Here is a 19906-nt window from a genome sequence, read left to right as displayed (position 1 = left end):
CATCATATAAATACCACGTACACCAAGTCAGATTCAAAGGACTGAAGAAATTTTGTTAGATTTGTAGACAGCCAAAGTTCCAAACAAAAGGTTCATTGTTTGTGACAGCTCTAAATCTCTGAGATGATGTGAACTTCAAAGCATTAATGACACCATAACGATTTCAGTATGCAGCTAGAGCTGGAACTGTTGGAGGAACTAATGCTGTTTCAAATCTTTAAGTATTTCTTTCCTTTAAAGGAAATAACAATTTTGGAATGTATTTTGCAGACTTGTTTTGTTTTGGTTTAGGGTTTTTTTTTTTTAAATAACTTGTTTTAACTACTATTTGTCCCAGCTTTGTTTATGACTACCAAGGTTATTCTATTCCCTGAGTGAGAATAAGTCTTCAGATCACATTCATGGTGCATTAGTCCACATATAATAATAAAATCTGTGCTTTCTATTGGTTAGAAGCCATTGCTTTCAGGAAACATTCCCACTGGCAAACTTATTCAGGGGAATAATTAAAAAAAAAAAAATCTTAAATATTATTAACAAATCAACATAGAAACTTTTTTTTTTTTTTTTTTTTTGTTCTACTAGTGGACATAGTAAAAGATCTATGAAAAGTTTTTCCATGAGAAGCTTTCCCTTTTCTCCCAAACAATCCAAGAGGGACTGCTCCGTTTTATTTAGTCATTTAATACCTACTACTGCAGCAACAGTAAGCCCACCTGATTCAACAGATCACCAGTTAGGACACTGAGAGGGATTTATTGAAGTCCAGTGTTATAGTAGTGCTCTGCTCCAAGTAATACTCTACACTACTCCTTAGCTCTCACCACCAACCATCTAATTGCTACAGAACCTTGGCTTCTTCAAGAATACTTCTGAAACCTCTTGGTTTCCTCTGCACCAGAACAAAAGACAACTTAAGATCCTTGGAAATGTCCACAAAATTAAATTATTTTCCAGCCTGTCCCACCCAGCATGGTACAAGCGAAGCCTATGCTCTTGCAGAACATTAATAGCCTCTCATTTTATTCTCATTCCAAGCCAGTCAATCCAAATGCTTTTAATGTAAGTTTTAGTGGACTGCATGTCAAGTAGAGGACATTATCCCAGTAGCTGCATATTGATTATCTGGTCTACAGCAGTTATTTTTGAATGAAAGTACTTGTAAAATGCTAAATGTTTTCATAGAAATTACTATTGTGCTTGCTAAATTACTGGGGTTTCTGGTGGGTCCTAGGGCTGTCTACATATATTAGCGAAAGAAAACAACATTTAGTAACAAGCAGAGGTTCACTAGGTCACCCAGTATCAAATTCAACCCAGAAAGGCACAGAGATCCTTTTTTTAAACTCTGCTCTTTTCTGTCTCTCTTCACTGTGACTACTGCTCTCCATATCTCCCTTGATACAGCATGTTTCTTTAGCTTCCCTTTTCAGATATTAAAAGGTATCTAGACCACAGCTTTTTAGAACTTACCACAAACTTTTAATGATGGTGTTATATGTGCTTTACATTAACAGAACTACACATCTGCATTTCCTATGTTCTGAGTATTTGGAAGTTAATAAACTTTAAATTCACTACAGAATGTTGAATAGGCTGTGAGGATCTTGAATAAGAATAAAGGTCTGATAAAAATTAAAAATGTTTACTTTTAAAGTATCTGTCATACATAACATTATTTACCTCATACTCACTCATATATTCTTTGTTTCATTTTTTTAATGATTCCTATAAGGTCAGGAAGAAACCTAATGCACTCCTAATACAAGACTCAGAGAAGAATTTGATTTTCATAAAATATAGATAAATATGTTGCTGTCTGTTAGTAAAGACATTCATAAGACTAAATTATTACACCAGGGAAAAAATATTTTAAACTGGTATAATCTTCAAGATTTCTTTATCAAATCCTTCCTTCTCCATAGTGAACAAACAGTTTTGATCAAGTGATAGTTCTTAAGAATAGTTATGATTTGATTTCAGCTATGTTTTCTGGACAAAGATATAAATGAATTTACAAATACTTCCATGAGAATCAAGACCTCTTGCATACAGGGAAGACCTAGTCTTATATTTTAACTTAACTTCTAAAAAATAATTGTAAAAAGTAGGTTTCTACTATTGGGGTACTGTTAAGAGCAATAGAAACACAGCCAGAGAATTCCCTACTTTAAGCAATTCTTAAGTTGCCACCCAAAAAATTAATAATTTTATAAAATTATTATTTTGGGGCCAAACACAATAAAAACCAGACAATCCACTCCAGAAGCTGTAATAATTTTAATGAGAGATGGAGGGATGTTCTTGTTTTCACTTCTCTGATTCTACTAATACATGACTGTAATTCATTAATTCAGGGTCAGACAATGAGCCTCTGAGAAATTATTCACATGAATGGTCTCATAGAATTCAATGTCCTCATTTAATGTGCCATAAAAATGGTACATGGGTGCATCTAACTAAAGCGAACATTAATTCACTGCAATACAGAACAGGTAGCACTGCAAAATCTCTAATCTCAGCCACTTTCTATTGAGAAAAATAAGAAAATAAAATAGCTTCATGAATTTGGCTTGTTCAAAAAAGGATTTTGCTGGAAAAACCCAACCCCTATACCACATTCAGAAAACCAGAAGACTTAGATTTTTTTCAGAATTTTAGGGAGACACTTTTGCACAGTTTGGACAAATTCAAGACAATGCTAAGAAGGAAAAAATCTAAGACGCAATTCTAAAAATGTTTAAGCATTACACTGGAGAAGTGTGAGTAGGAAGCAGACATTGAATCAGTCAGGCACACAGGCAACTCAGTCTCACTTGTGATCTTACTTACTCTATGCTGATGGCAGCCACCATAGCCAGGCACCTTGTGCAGAAGTACATAGCAAGTAATACAAATCTATTTTAAGTACAGCATAACCCCAGTTCATGTTCTCAAGGGAATCAGATGTTCTCTCATTCTTGATTACGCTTCCTAATCCAACATTGTTGTAATATACATATTTTTAACTCAGATAAACAAAATGTCATTACATTTAATGAGTTTATGAAAAACTGAATCTAAAGAACATATTTTCTACCTGCTTCTCTGTCTTTCTCTACTACACAGCTTATGACAAAAATTTTGCAGGCAGGTTTGGGATGTTGCCTGAAAGATTGCCAGAAAGCCCCGAGCAACAAGCCAAATGCCTGAAACCTCCTTCATCTGCCCACTTCTTTCATATATTTTTTGAGTACACATTGCCAAAAAAGAAGACAAAAGAGGGAGAGACAGTGCTTGATTGCTTTCATTCTGGCACAGTTTGCATGCCTTGTTGAAGGCAGGCTTCATTTTGCCATAGTATTACACAGGGACATTAGGAAATATACACTATTCCCTGGCTTATCTATCAGCTTGGTGATGTCCTCAGCACAACCGAAAATGTAAATACAATTACCTGGCCCACAGGCATTGCAGGAGTCTCAAGTCTTTGCAAGTAAGATACCAGCAAGGCTTAAAAGTCACTACATATTTCCTTGTTTGTCAAGAATAGTCTATTCAATACTTTTTAGAGAGATATGTCCTTCATGGCTGAAGATAAAGGCTAATGGGGCTGGAATTAGCATAGATTAACATCATCTAGTTTTAAAAGGTGTTGAGGGAGTATGACTCTAATCCAAAACCCAGAATTCATGCCTCTCATCACCAGCCCACAGTACCGAACCTGAAAGGATCCTCCCCTGCCTCACATTAATTTGAGCCAAAATATTAATTCACTCCCCAGGGAGCATTTCTTTGCTATGTTCTATACTGAGATATGTATAAATCAGACTGACCGTACTAGTTCTGTGGCTGACATGGAAATGCCAGGTATTCACAGAACTATTAATTGCCTTTAATACTGGACTGTGCAATACTGGGCAACACAGAGGTCTATGAATCTTATCAACTGCTGTATTTTTGTAGCCAGTGATGTTCCATAGTGAGAAAAAGGTGTTCCTCCAGTGGATGATTAAGAGTAAGCACCTGACTCTATGTTCTGAAACGAGCTTTGTAGACTGTTAAAGCCTGTGAAAATCATTCCGCTTTCACCAGAGTCAAGTTTTCCTTTATCAGTACCCATTTTAAAGCTTTGAGGGAAAAATCTGTGGAAAAAGGTTCCCAGTATAAATCAGTCCAACTTGCCTTTATGAAAAAAGTCAAGAAATAGAGTCTGCCCTTGCTTCAGCATAAGAAACTGGAAACTACTGTACTGTAGAAACTATTACTTGGAGAAGCTTTAACTTTTTAGATGAGGTAGAAGGATCTTTAAGCAAGACTTTAAAAGGCCTTTTAGGGTCTAGAAACTCCTCATATCCATAGCCCTGTATGGGAATTAGTACCTCCAATGCGTTATGCACCAGACCTGATGCTGGGCTAGAACCCCAAATGCTATTCATGACACTTAAAACAGCTGTGTCCCACCACACTGGAAACCTTTCCTGTAATATTACTTGACAAAAAGACAAGCAATTGAAGAGAAAGGAGAATAATCCACTGATAGTACTGCTCTACCCTCTGAAATGTGATGTGTGCTTGAATCACTCAATTAAATTCTCCATTATAAACAGCAAGCTGAAATTCCACAAAATACTTACCGTTCTTTGCATCAGTAGAGGAGTTTCAGAACAACCTATCCCTTCATCATTAAAACTTGATTCCATATTGATTATGTCTTCAATCACCTCTTCCATCTGAAAAAATAATATTTTAAGACCAATCATTACAAATAATAATGGAAAAATTTTATTCTGTAAATAAAAATGAAATAATCTTGATTATTATCAATAAAACTGAATTTCAGAAGTTTATATCTTAAAATTCAAATAATTCAAGCACTTTTAGACAATATTCACATTTTTTTCTTCTTGTGAAAACAGTTTTTGTGGTTTAGCAAGTTACTTCTCTCCTCCCAAATACCAACCCATTCCTCTTTTTTAACCCCTTATTGCAACACCAAGATCAGATGACAGGAGTGCATTGCTAAATTGTAACTGTGATTTGTCACCTTCATCAAATGTGTCATATCCACAGTGTATTGTTGCATAGGTGCAGGAAGGCTGAAAGGAACCTGTGGTTCTGCAAGAGTGTGAGTCACTCAAGATATGGTGTTACACGTTACTCTCAGGATTTATCAGGCAGAGGTTTGTGTTGTGTTTGGGAGTACACTGGATACTTCTCCAGCCAGTTTTCTGGTCCCACTTTTGTTCTGATCTGAATCTAAAGCTACTAAAGCAGATGGAATAGCTAATTAATTTCTTAGGATGAAACAGTGAATACTTTGCAGACATATAGACATATATAGATTTGGACAAAGTACAGCATGAGTTTTCAACAATAATTTTAGTTTGGTTCCCTTCACAGAATAACTTTGGAAAACTTGCCATAATTAAGCTGTCACTGTTAACTCTGCTGTCTGCAGGAACATGCTCTGAGGCTTTTCGAGCAGCTCTTGGAAGCTGAAGAGCTGTATGTGAAAGAAATGTAGGGGACCCTATGCAACAAAAGGAAATACCAGACTGTGTTGGGGGGTGGGGAGGGGGCCACCTTGTGAGAAGCTTTGCGAAAGCTCCCCTGGCTCCAAGACGTACCGCCCCACCCCAGCCCAGGCTGGGCCAATTAGCAATAGAGAAACATCTCTGTGAATCCATATTTGTGAGGGGAAGGACTGTTTTGAAAAGTAGAAGGTGGAGAGAACCTGGAGGAGAGGCCATTGACCTGAACAAAAGACAACCATTGACGTAAACAAAGAGGGAGCTTCATTGCCAGGAGGAAGGAGGACAAGGGGGAGGACAGAGAACCTCAGACACTCAGTTCAACTGCATGGAGTAGTAGAAGACCAAGGAGGTCCCTTGCAGCCCATGGAAGTTCAACGGCAGAGCAGATACCCAGTGTAGACCACAGAGTACTCCACGCTGAAGCAGAAAAGCTGAGCCCAAGGGCAAGTGTGACTGAAATTGAGACCCAAGAGTCACTCGATGTCAGAGCAGGGGATGGACCCCCAGAGCTGAGGGGTGAGGAGGTGTTTTGGACTGGAGACCCGTCTGTAGCCTGTGGATGTCCCCATGCTGGAGTCAGGAGCTGTGCCCAGAGAGGTCCATGACTCCATGGAAAGCTCACTTTGGAACAACTTGTTCTTGGACTTTCATGCTGGGAAGAGCAGCAATGGTGAACTGACTGTAACCCCCATTCCCTGTCCTCTTGTTCCAGTAGGGGGGAGAAGGTAGAGAAATCGGAAGCAAAGTAATTTGAGCCTGGGAAGAAGGGAGGGGTGGGAGGAAGGTGTTGTAAGATGTGGTTGTTGTGTCTCACCGTGATACTCAGATGAATGGTAATGAATTAAATTGATTTTTCTTCCCCAAGTTGAGTCTGTTTTGCCCATGACCATTACTGGTGAGCGAGTTGTCTCTGTCCCTTTGTTGTGATCCCCTTCCCATCTCACCAGGAAGGGGCAGAGTAAGTGCATGACCCCATGGTCTACCTGTGGTTTAAACCACCACACACACATAGGCCAGGGAGCTTTCAATATAGACTTTTAGGACATATGGCCCAGCACAGCTTATATGCACACTCCTCTGTCTCTCCAAAAACCTGAGATGTGCTGTCCAAGGAGTTGTGCCCACACTCATTTAGGAAAGTGCTGTCTGGGCCAAAAGGATGCTGGGAAACACCAGAAATTCAACAATATAGGTGACTACAGTTCAGTGCACCAATCTCTGTGTTGGCTCTGTATTTTTTACTAATACACCTAGAGCCTACACTGAACCACAGGGCAGATCTGCAACTAGGAAATTACAATGTGCCAGTCATCTCCCTGGGGCTATGGGAGGGATTATTCAAATTGTTGCAGTGATGCCCGCAAGGACTTAGGCCTGTGCCAACTATTGTTCTCCCAGACATCACCAGATGCAGTTCAGGAGAGTGGTTTACAAGCAGTGGATTTGGTCTCCAGGACAGAGAGTGGCACAAGGGCAGGCACTGGTTGTTCCTGGACAGGTAACCAAAGTGCCTGATAATGGTTCCAGCACTCTGCACTTCCAAGCAGAGAGGTGACCACAAAGGCCATCTAAAGTAATCTTTGCAAACGAGTGGCTCCAGTAATGCATAAACCTGACATAAAATGCCGGTTGTCAATGCAGAAAGAATGGGGCTCTCCAGGGACTGTTTGGTTTCTTTTTTTCAGTTTCCTTGCATTTAGCTACATAACGTCCAAATACTCAAATGGGTCACTGGGTATTTGTAAAGATTCCTCCATTATATTAAAGACCAAGGTATGATTCAGCATCTCTATTTCTTATTTCTGTAGGAATTCCCTTTTTACATAATAAGCACGCTTGCTTGAAATCTATTGAAGTATTAAAGGTCATAATGATCTACATCTCACACTGTCTGAGAATCTGACATTGTATAATAGCTGTACCTCTATTAAAATCGATGGTGGCACTGAAGTTAGCATATCTACGCCAATTTACCCAAGATAACCCGTATATAAATACATCAGCTAACTGAAAAATTAATGAGCGATTCTTTCAGTTACATCTTTAAGGTAATTGGTATTTAACTTTGTTATGCAGCTAAGATAATACTTTTAGACAGAAATAACTCTCGTCTGAAAAAAATAAAGTTTTGCATTACAAAGTACATATTCAAAAATGTACAACAATATATGACACAGATAAAAAGATGCAACAGAACATTTTAACTGGCAGTAATTTAGAAGCCTGATCATGCAATAAGCTATTCACAGGCATTCAAGGGAATCACCCACGTAATCCAAAAGGATTCAGGGAGCAAGTGGTGCAACCAAAGACCCCATGAAAGTAAAGAAAGTAATCTCTTGCTCACTACCAATACAATGTGGGTCATGTAACATTTTTATAGAAGTACGTAAAGCCCAGTTCCCCATTTCTTTCACCAGCCTGGCCCTACCACATTTTCGTGTTCTCCTCCAAGGGCCAGCAGCTTGGTAACGGGACTTTCTGGTGTGGTAGTATCGCTGATGGGAGGCATGTGTCCGTTCCTTAAAATGGAGGTCACTCCTGCAGGCTGGATTGTGTGGGAGTGGGACAGGGAGAGGGTCTGGCTGGACAGCTTGGTATCGAGGGTCAGGTACTGCTTCACCTGGTGCCTCTGGCTTTGCTGTATGTGGTATCTAGACTGATTTTCCAAGTGTGTTTGTACCTGGGAAGGAATGGAAATAATTGCTAAAGTTTCAAGTTACTGGTACCAGTATTTGCCCATATGTTCACTTAAAAAACTTCAAAACAATAGATTCAGCTTTAATAACATTCAGAAAGAATTATTATTAACCTTAAATCTTTTTTTTCCAGTTTTTCACCCTTACACAGTTATTATTTGTGTACTATTTTCCTCTTACACAGCTGAATAAACTTTCCAAATAATTACCAGAGAAAAGTAGAATTTAAAATTTAAACATGATCCTGAGAAAAGATCGAAAGTATGCTACACATTTTTCTCTTCTTATTTAAGAATGATCTCTGTTGAAAACACTTATCAATAAAATCAAATCTACAAGCATATATATACTCAAAAATTAATATCACGGTGTATTTACTCTTTCGTACTTGAAAGAGTAAACAGATGTATAAAGGAAAAAAAAAATCCAACCAACTTCAAGAATATCAACAGCAGCAAAGAGTCACTCATACCTAAATTCACATTTGGCTCACCTTGTAATAAGTGCAGTCAGTTAAATGAGGCATTGCTGCACTTTTGGGGAAAAAAAAAAAAAAAGTCCAAGCTATAGTCCTGGGTGACTGTTCGCCGTCCTCAGACCACACAGTCTTCTTGAAGTGCCTCTTGAGGAGAGATTGCTTCTTGAGTTGGTAGGACTTTATAAACTGAGTGGTCATGCCAAAATGGCTAATTGAGTAAGACTTTGGGCCATCCTTTGATTACAGAGATTGACAGTTGCTGCTTCAAACAGCTCTCATTTCAGACCAATGTCACATTCCTGCAATTTAACTACCAGAGGAGCACTGCATACACAAACCTTACTGTCATTTCAGCCCTGTGGCTTTCTTATCTTCCTATGGCATGACTGGTCACAAATTTCTTGTAATAAATTTTTCGCAAGTGGCCTCTGTGTAAGCATGATTAATATTTGTTAAATAATAGCAAGACTTGCTTTACAGCCTTTTTTCTGAAAAAAAAATCAGTCATTTAAACAAACTTCTTTTTAATTCCCCTAACATACATAAGCGGAGAAAAATAGCCTATAAGAGGGGTTTGCATTTAAAGTAGCTATATTTTTGTACAATATTGCAGTACCTAGTTTATTTTTAATCATGTTATGGTGACATGTCTAGAATTATTTTAATTTTGTTTCTTTAAACTAATTTTCTAGTCATATAAAAAGGATTAAGCCACGTAGTAATGAATATAATATTCATTATTTTGATGTAAGCCTTAAAGTTATTAAATAATATTCCATAAAAATATTGATATAAAATCTTAAATACACTGTTTAGATTTTCCCCTGTTTTATGTTAGGAAGGTATGCATATCATGTAAGGTTTTAAAAACTATACGCATATTTGGGATTTTAAGTAAATCATTGTATAACTTGTCTTAACTAAGATCCCTGTATTAGTTTTAGAAAGTGTATAACATACTGTTAATTTAGGCTCTGTTTTATCATGTGTAAGGATACATGCAAAACCATCCCAAATAATTCAGCTGATTATGCATTTACTTCTTCAGCTTCGGTAAGACTTAAGCTCATATTGAAAGTTAGACAATCAAGCAGTTTCTTAAATTAGAATCCAAACATGAAATCTACTCCATACCACTTTAACAAAAGTATTGACACAAATTAAGCATTGTGATTTAATAAAGCATATCTTCTACCTCTCAGCAGATCATTTTCTATTAAATGTCTCTCTGCCTTATTTTTTCATTTTTTTTTAAATGGATGACCTTGCTTACTGATATGCCTGATTTCTGGGAATCCCAGGCAGAAATGGGCACCCAGTAACCACCAGACAATCCAGGTCTTGACCCAGACAAGCCTTGGACACAGCCCAGGATTTAGTGTTGTCCTACTGCTCTAGCTCTCGGTATAGTCAGTGACGTGACCCTTCCTGTTCCTAAAGTTATATAGGCTCTTTTGCCTATCGCATGTGCAGTATTTAATAAGGTGACAAATTTGTGCAGGTGAAGCAATGGTTCTCCTCCCAGGCATTCTCTTGCAGCAGCTGTAGTCGTGTACTTTAAATGCTAATTATTTCAGATTATTTGAGGAATGAAGGACAACATAAAATTCAACAGTAAATAGATTATCCACTCCCTCCTAGACACTGCTTTTGTCTATTACTTGGCTTTCCTAATCATGATGAAATGAAAGCCTATTCATAACTAGAAACATCAAGTATGCAGGGAGCCAAAAGCGTCCAGCCCAGATATTATAATTCCACCAGAACAAAGCTAGAACAGATATGAACACTTTAATATGGATTTTGTAATCCAGAAAAGATCCCAATGCACATGTGACTGACTGTACCTATTTCTATTTTATATCTCACTGACAAGCCAGTTCCAAGAATAAGAACATAACAGCCTTTCAGTATTACAGATGCTTCTTCAATTTCATTTTCTAATTCAAGCACCTATCATCATGTTGTAACACTGAGGCAGAGTTGTGTAACTTATTTTCCCACATTCACACTAAATTTACTTTCATTTCTAATATATTGCACAATAGCATAACTAGGCCTTCGGTAGTTTATTTACATAAACTATTTTACTTCCACATTTGCTGATGAGATTATTTTTCCATCTGTAAAAGAACAGCTAGGACGACAAAAGTAAGAAAGAGGGCATATTTAGGAGACCTAAAGGAGGCATGAACAATGTCAATGCTATTCTAGTAAGAAGCAGTGCTACATCTTATATTGGTATTCCACTAAGGGCAAGCAGGTGATACCTGTATTCCCAGGCTGCTTAGCCCAACATCAGTCCTGGAAGAAATAATAGGAAAACTGAAAAGACATTCAATTAATAAATTATTAAAACATAGGAATATAATTAATGTTAGTCAACATAGTTCTGTGCAAAATAAGCCTTGTCAAACAAATCTACTTCTGTTCTTTGATGAGATTTCAAGTTAGGTTGCTGAAGGTAACGATGTAGGTATAATACACTTCAACTTTTTTGTGCCTTTTGACCTAGTATCATTCAATATTCTAATTAAAAACATAGCACTACACAATATCAATAAAGCATGTTTTAACTGGATTAAGAATTGGCTAACGAGCATGCATAAGAAAGTAATCAGCAAAGGCTCAGCATCAGAAAGGGGGGCTCTTCAGTCTTATACTACTCAAAATTTCCCTCAGTGATTTGAGAATAATGAATCATAGAATCATAAAATGATTTGGGTTGGAAGGAACCTTAATTATAATTTAGTCCCACCCCCCCTGCCATGAGCAGGGACACCTTCCACTAGACCAGGTTGCTCAAAGCCTCATCCAGCCTGGCCTTGAACACTTCCAGGGAGGTGGCATCCACACCGTCTCTGGGAAACCTGTTCCAGTGTCTGACCACCCTCACAGTGAAGAGTTTCTTCCTAGCATCTAATATAAATCCCCCCTCTTCCAGTTTGAAGCCATTACCCCCCATCCTATCACTACCTACCCTTGTAAAAAAAAAAAAGTCCCTCCCCAGCTTTCTTGTAGGCCCCTTCAGGTACTGGAAGGTCCCTATAAGACCCCCCAAGAGCCTTCTCTTTTCAAGGCTGAACGGCCTAATCTCTCTCAGTCTGTCGATAGGAAAGGTGCTCCAGCCCTCTGATCATCCTCGTGGCCTCCTCTGGACTCACTCCAGTAGGTCCATGTCCTTCTAATGTTGGGGGCCCCAAAAATGGACACAGTACTCTAGGTGGAGGTCTCAACAGAGCACAGTAGAGGGGTAGAATCACCTCCCTCCTGGTCAGGTGACCTGTAGAAGACCACCACTGCAATGGATCCACCATAACCATACACACCTTTGAGATGGTTGGCCTTCCATTTCTCATCATGGGAGGCAGCTAAGGAATATTTGTTGCTGCTTTGGTTGGCCTGGCTTATTCCCCAGTTGGATACGATGGCACAAGCATTACCATTTTGGGTCCCACATCTCAAGTCACTAATTTTAAAGCCCACCACACCAAGTTTGCCAACCTGCTCCAAAAAGATTCCCTTGGCTCTTCTAGACAGATGGATTCCATCCCTCCCTAACAGGTTATAGTCCTCAAAGAATGTCCTGTTGTTATAATAAAACCGAAAAAAAAAAAACCCCAACTTAAAATAATAAATATTTTCTAGAGTAGTGATCCTATTGAAAGAAAATGTGCTCCCAGTCAGCCAAATACACATCTGCATATGCTGGAGGAAGAAATACAGGATGCAACAATGGAGAAAACACTGGAAGCAATGAGTCTGTGAAGAATTTGGTGTCCTAATGAACCAGCAACTCAGCAGGAGTATCCAGGCGATGCTATAGCAAGAAAAGGAAAATGTCATAAAGAAGTAGTGAATAGGAGCCTGGCTTTACTCTGCTTTTATTTATGGCTCAGGAGAGAACAACAATGGAAACCTAAAAATATTTCTACTCTAAACATTTTTAAAACACTTTTGAAAAAAATGAAAGGATGCAGATGGGAACTATGGAAATAACTGAAGACTAAGAAAAGGGCATTTCAATGAAAGTTTAAAGAAACTCAGCTGTATTCTTGCTGTCAAATTGAAATTAGTGAAATTTTTGTAGAAATTGTGAATGTGACAGGGGCTTTCAGCTAGCATAGAAAGCATGGTTAAGAGTCACCAGCCACAAGCTGGTTAGGCAAGATCCTTCTGGAAACTATGTCAGTAAACAGTGAAATACTTTAACCGCTGCTTTCTTCAAACAGGGTCGATGGCTTTCTGGAAGAGATGCATTGACCAAATCCAAGATATACTTTTATCAAACACATTCTTGGACTCAAAGCTGAGTACTAGGATAATAACAGAATGGAATACAAAATCCTGTGATTTCAAAGGAATTTTAGAATCATTGGTCTAATAGCCCTTTTTGTGTTTAACTTTTATGGATTTTTGAATCTGAGAACTGGCTATTATAATAGGAACTTTTTCTTTGATGAAAATTCACTCTGAATTTAATAAATGTTTACACATTTGCTACAAAATAATATGCTTAAATATGATCATAGTATACTGGACAGAAATCAGTAGAATTTATTACAGTTTTTCATTTATGCTGGATGTTAATTTGTCCCAGTTTTTTAATAGTTTTCTCACCCTGATGGGATCACATCATTTATCATTAGTCCTGAACACAACACCTCTCTGAAACTGTTTGAGTTATGGGGCTTCATGTTCTTTTAGACCACTGTACCAGAAAAAAAAGCATCTAATTATGAACTTTTTAATTATTAAAATGTTCTGTAAGTAGGCAAAAAGTCTAATTCCATTTTAAGATAAGAAACATAGTCACAACACAGACTGTTTTAGTTCTATTTCTGAGGACTTTCAAATGGATTTTAAGGGTTAGGAAAAAAGCATTTTTAGTGATGAAATAATTCTTTTTAACTTCTATTACAAATGAACATCAGCTGTTTGTCCTGCTCTTTCTATTAAACTTTTAGAGAAAAGCGTATTTGTGAAATTATTTCATAATAAAATGAAATTTCAATTTAACTTAGCAATTATACACTTCTGTTCTATCTTACAAACTATCACCAAATAATGTAGCTGTTCTCTTTAATGTTTAGTTTGTAAAAGCATGTGTGATTGTGTCAATTAATTACTTAAGCTAAACACAGTAATTAATTTTTAAATGTGAATATTTTTCTTATTGGAACTTTGATCTGGCTAGATGAGACCTTCCTATTAATATGCATGAAGAGTGAATATAAAGCAAAAGACATCCAGTCTGGCAACTCACAGCTATGTTTAGTTGATGCCTTACAGTAGCTTTCAAGTTAAGAAAAAACTCTCATGTGACTAATGCACTATTTTTTATCTTATTTAACCTTTGACATCATATTCATCATGAACTTGTGAATGCTCTTTCAAGGGTGAAGAGACTGAAGAAGAAACATTTTAAAGTTCTTTGACAAAAACTATGTCTTCAACAATGACTACTGCTTCTGTATTTTGGTATCTCAACGTCTAAAAATAGCTGATAATTATAAATGTGGGGAAGGATGGGAGCAATCAGAAATTCTCCATCACACTGCCAACAATTATGAAAAGCCAGAGGAATGTGGGAGCAAAAGAACTGCAGAACAGACTTTGCAGAAACCAGTGCTGGGTAAGGAAACTTTCTCTGCACAGTGTAGGCAGCAGAACAGCATTTCTCTCAGGGAGAGAAAGGCAGCAGAGCTCTCAAGGCTGTGGCTGTCAGAGGCAGGTCTTACAGCTCACCATTTCCTGTCAAATCCCCATGCAGATGCAGGGATTTTGATAGCATTTCCCCATTGTGATGTTCTCTAGCACTCACTGAGCACTGATGGAGCTCGGTCCTTTCAGGTATTCCTCTGTGCTAACCTCCTTGCGCAATCAGAAATGAGTTGGGGGAAGCCAACTGACTGCACTGAACAGCTACAGAGACATTATCAAAGCAAGCACTTCCATTTGCACCAGTATACCTGAGATACTTTTGGCTTCTTAATTGAACTCCTGCAGTTAAGATACACACAGCTCTGATGGCTCCTTGCCCATCACCAGCTTTACTTCTGAAGAAATGACCCTTAAGGTCGTAGGCCAGCTTGTCATGTTTTAAAATAACAATGAGTCTCAATGACTTTCTGGTCTTCACTGGCAGAAAAGACTCAAGATTTTAACACTGCATTATAAAAACAGCCTATAAAGGTAAGCCAAGCAAACTACAGGAAGCATTTTTGCAAAACTATTCCCATTATTTAAGTTAGAATTTAAGCTTTAGATCTAAACTGTGAATAAAATCAACCACTACAGTTAATAGGCCACACAAGTGTAACAATGGACTGAAATCAAATTATGAAACCTGGGTAATATCCTTACTTCAACTCTGTACAGTGACCCTGTCCATAATTTAATTGATTCATGAGATCTGTGAATATAACAAATCTTTACTGTTCCAGTTCCTCTTTACTGTTGGTGTTACTAAGGGACAGTGAATGTGACTCTTGCATTTGAAGAATGGAGTGAAACTTTTTGTACAGCTGGCTACGTTTAAAGAGCTAGGTCCTGACACCTTTACTTAACTACTCATCCCTATCTCCAGAAGTCGTTCAAATTAGGTCAGCTAATAAGATGCTATTAAATGGAAATTGGAGTATCACACACATATTCAAGGGAAATTAGCTTTGAATATGGAAAGTACAATCATCTGATTTTTAGTTAGAAGTAGTCTGCTAATGAACTTCCACCTGTGCAGTTTGTTTGGTCCCTGTAGAAGAAACAAAATGGCAGCATTAAAAGTTCTGTGTTTGTCAACTTCAACAACTAGTACAGATCCATAAAAATTATAGTTGCAGCATGGCAAATCTGTAACTAGAATGATGTATTTTATTCAGACATTCAAGGTTTTCTGACAAATATCATACATCAAAAAGAAATCTACTCCAAGATACAGGATTCATATTTCACAGGCTGACTCAGGGATCAGGAATAATCAGACTTTAAAATTCCTAAATCAGGAATTCCAGACTTTACCTATGGTAACAAAATACACTATAAAGATCTTCCTTAATACAGTCATCTTTTGTCTTTTCTGAGTGCTTTCATCTGAAGATAAATAGTTAAAAGTGCTGACATTAAAATACAGACTTTCATATCTGGAAGCTTTTTCATTATTCATAGAATCATATCATATCATTATAGTCTATTTTGTTACCATAGGTAAAGTCTGGAATTCAGGTCTAACATTGGAGACAACTAGTAGGTATATCTACTACCTTTAGGCATAGATGAGAAAGGCAGGTAGCTGAACTTCCAAATCAATGAATCAAAAGAAGAAAGATCACTGGTGTGGTGGCTACTTTAATAAATTCCTGATTAGTTTTGAAAGACTATGATTTGTTCTTTGATTTCTAATTGTTTTATGTGACAGCATTTTCTCACTTGTATCTCTCTTTAAAGGTTAAGAGAATTCAGAGAGAATTCAGCCTTAAAAAGTATGAAGAGAGAGTAAGAAGTAATAAGTTTCTTATTGTTTGCATCATTTGAGATGCAATGATGGCAGCAATAGCCCTCCTGTTTGGTTACAGACAGCAAAACAATCCTAGAAGCTAGATCTGAAAAGCGTACTTTCCTGGTATGTAAGGATGTAGACATCAAATATTATGTTGAAAAAAGTACTGATGGTGAAACTGTAAGAGGAAGAAAATAGTACTTTAAAATTTGAGTATTCTGATATTTCTGAGGAAGAGGTACATCTTTTTGTCCTTACTTCTTCATTCCATTGGACAAGTAATGCTTGCACACAAACAATAACATTTATAATGCAATTTCCAAACACTTCGTCATTTTTGGCAGCACAAGCTAAAGAAGAAAAAGACAAAACCTGAACACAGTAAGCCTAATCTAGTGTGCTATTTTTCTGTAAAAATAGTGTAAGTTCAAAAAGGTTTAGTGATTGTGTACAAAACCACCGGTTTTGCCTACTTCTAATATCATAGAATCATGACTGTATGCCAAGGCAACTACATCAACTTCCTCAAAAAATTGAAAGCCATTGGTTGAAAAGCACAGTTTGTTAAAAGTGGTAACAATTTCACCACCAGATGACAGCACTGCTTATTACTAACCCCTTTTTGCAGTCTTCCCTCATTTTGAAAACAAACTGTACTGAGGTATGCGCTCCCCAGCCCATGCTCTGCAAAAATGGAGGAAACAAAGCCAGTGGCATAAGGTGGTTTGGTGAGGTGGTCTCATCAAGGAAGCTAATCTGTTGGACAAGTAATTTTAAGTCTGTGAAGGGTTATAGCTTCTATAAAGACACAGGCAAAACCAGTCTCAGCCTAAGGAATGTGCCTTCTATTGCTTGCCTCAGACACAGAATGACAAAGAGGGCAAGGGGAGAAGCTTTCAAAGTAGGCCTCTTAGATTCAGCTTCACAATATGTTTTTTTGTGAAATCAAGGCAGTAACATCATTTTGAGCCAGGTTAGGATCTGGACACAAAGTGTGCTTGCACACAAGAGGAGCAGATTGGGTTAGCTGACAGCAGTAGGTGACATTTCCGTCAAAACCAGGAATGGCACATCAAGGAGAGCTATATGAGAAAAAAGTAACAAAAAATATTTCATATCAGTTATTAGAATTTCTTAAATCCACCTATTCCATTTTGTGTTCAAATATGTTTTATGTCTGTAAGCTGCAATGAGTCTGAGTACGTTCATGCTTCAGGATGCTGATGACGTGCTGTTCATGGGCTCAGCAAACGTTACCTTCAGTACTCGAACACCAGCTACAAATGAGTATATTCTTTCAGCAATACACTTCCTCTTATGTTCTGAGAGTAGTACCAGTGGATTTACAGTGCAGTAATGTGGTCCTTGAAGTATTTTAATAATTTCATAGGATTTATATTTGCCACTATACTTACAAATAAGAGTTAAATAAAGAGCCCAGCTGTTATTGAAAAAACACCAAATAAATATAAATTTTTACTTAAAATTGTATAATTTATTTTGAGGAGTCTTTTCTGAACTATAGTTTTGCCTGCTTGAGTCTGAAATGATACTTTTCAGCCTAACACCAACAAATATCTGCTGCAGAGGAGAATGGAAGCAGAGAATTCATTCAGAGAACACTTACATAGTACAAAGCTTCAAACAAGTTTTGCTGTACTCTGCAGTTGACTGGAAATCTCACAAAAATAGCATAATTGGTACTTTCAGTACTGAACTGAGTAAGCAGTCTTGCCTTTTAATATGTATTTAAACTAATCTTAGTTCACAACATGTTCAATTCAGCAGTAACTCAATTAGCAAAAAAAAAAAAAAAAAAAAGAAGAAATAAGTACCAATTCTAATGTACAATAGATCAAAATTAAGTTCCCTTTATAATTACATAAATTCTGAAATCAGCCTTTAAAAGCCTTTAGAACAAGAACTGTTATAAAAACACAATAAATAGAATCAAAAGGCAGCCTAGCAGAAACAAGTATATGTCCTTCAGTGTTAGAGTTGTACTTTACAGCATTTACATTTCAATTCAGGTACAACAAACATTTGTGCACTTAGTAGACACTACAAAATAGGAGCTGGAGGAGTGATATTAGGGTAAGTTCAAACCACTCGACAGTTTTCAGCCAACATCCAGTAAATGAAAACATGTTAATTAACAAAAGATATTTGATTTTACTGGGATTAATCAAGAGAAACTCCCTCTTCACTTAAATCAGAGTTCTGTGTGAATATGGAATCAAAGATTACTACTGGTAAGTCATTATTAAGAGCATTAATTATAAGCTGTATTTTGTAGAACAAGTCTTTCAAGCACAATGTGGAAAGAAATGTACAAGTTAAAAATAAGTTAAGTTAGGATTTCCTAGAAAAATTATTGTTATAGCTATATACTTGTGTGAAATCCTTCTGCCCCAAAATTATTTTTTTTAGTTGAAAGAATATTTAATAATTATAACAGTATTTTAGAGTCTTCAGTGTGTTGCCACAGAACTTTCAGAAAGAAAACACATCGTAGTGTTTGTACTGCAACAAAGTGGTGTGCTGTTAATGTTAACACTGAGATTTAGTAAGAGAGTTTATTATCAACAAATTTATTTAGTTATCAAGTGAGTTAATTAACATTTATCAGCATAATCAGTAGACCATGTTACTGAAAAAAAGGTAAATGGTACTCTCTTTGGTCTGCCTTAAGAAGATGGCAGATAAAATTCCAATTCTGTCACACATGCAAAGTAAAGCAAGAACCAATTAGACTGATTTTCATCACGCGGTTAAAGTGCAGAAACAATGGTTTGCCAGCATAGTTACCTACCAGCGGCAGCAGCTGGATTTCTATCAGTTTTATCATCTCTACACATCACCCCTGAGCCCAGGTACCCAAACACAGCAGGGCAAACAAATCTGGCCATGAATGAAGTACGTTGCTGTTTGTGTATATCCAGTTGGTTTGAGGGAAAGGAGAAGTGGTTCATAAGGGTATTTCCTTAACCCGGGATGAAATTTCAGTTAAGGAAGAAGAAATGATACAGCACTTTTAAGGAAAGAAACTTTCTATCTGTGTCTTAAATGCATTATTAAACTTTCTATCTGTGTCTTAAATGCACTGAAAGAAATCAATAGCATAATAGTATGTCCACGTTAGCTGTTTCCTTCAATCATTTTGTGAGTCTGACATCACTGCTGCCATTCAAAAGGCCAGAAAGACTAAACACAGAGGCAGAACTCTTCCTATTACAGTCTTTGATTATTATAATTGAGAATGAGCTTATTATCTTTAACATCAAACACTAGAGTTACTCTCAACCCAGTTCACAGTCCTTGTTTATCCAGCACTATTTCAAAGTTGTTTAATAACGTAGGTTACTGAAATTTACTTAGGCTCACCACCTTTTCCTTAGCTGTATGTGGAGCATATATGTAAGACAGTTACTTTTTGGTAACACCCTTATTTTTTTCAGTCAAGTTTTTTTCCTTACATTGGTGGCCCTCAGGATCATCCCACTGAATAAACAGATGCATAAATGCTTGCTTTCTTACAGAAAACTGATAGAAAAGACAGCATAGCTAAATGCGGCCTCACACTGCAGCCATGCTGGTCTCTCAGCTGTTTGCTTGCCTTATCCCACCTTTGACCACAGCTGCACAAGTGCACAGCTCACTGTTATAGTCAGGATGGTGTCTGTAACAGACAAGTATATCCTTCCCTAAAGATTAC

The 19906-nt window shown here is 37.2% G+C and overlaps 1 protein-coding gene across 1 annotated transcript in view; it reads right to left on the bottom strand.

The window, feature by feature from the left end:
* Positions 1 to 4247: 4247 nt before the first annotated feature.
* LOC114818501 (transcription factor EC-like) overlaps positions 4248 to 19906 on the bottom strand; it is a gene marked incomplete at its 3' end in the record, with an annotated part of 60825 nt that continues 45166 nt past the window's right edge. The window contains exons 2-4 of the mRNA XM_029084620.1: positions 7948 to 8199; positions 4611 to 4712; positions 4248 to 4436 (exon numbers count right to left, since the gene is read on the bottom strand). Coding sequence (XP_028940453.1) covers positions 4248 to 4436; positions 4611 to 4712; positions 7948 to 8199 — 543 coding nt within the window. The remainder of the gene's footprint in view (positions 4437 to 4610; positions 4713 to 7947; positions 8200 to 19906) is intronic.

Source organism: Antrostomus carolinensis, unplaced genomic scaffold (genome assembly GCF_000700745.2).
Source record: "Antrostomus carolinensis isolate BGI_N321 unplaced genomic scaffold, ASM70074v2 scaffold24854, whole genome shotgun sequence".
Lineage (NCBI taxonomy): Eukaryota > Metazoa > Chordata > Aves > Caprimulgiformes > Caprimulgidae > Antrostomus > Antrostomus carolinensis.
This window is presented reverse-complemented; position numbering and strand designations above follow the sequence as displayed.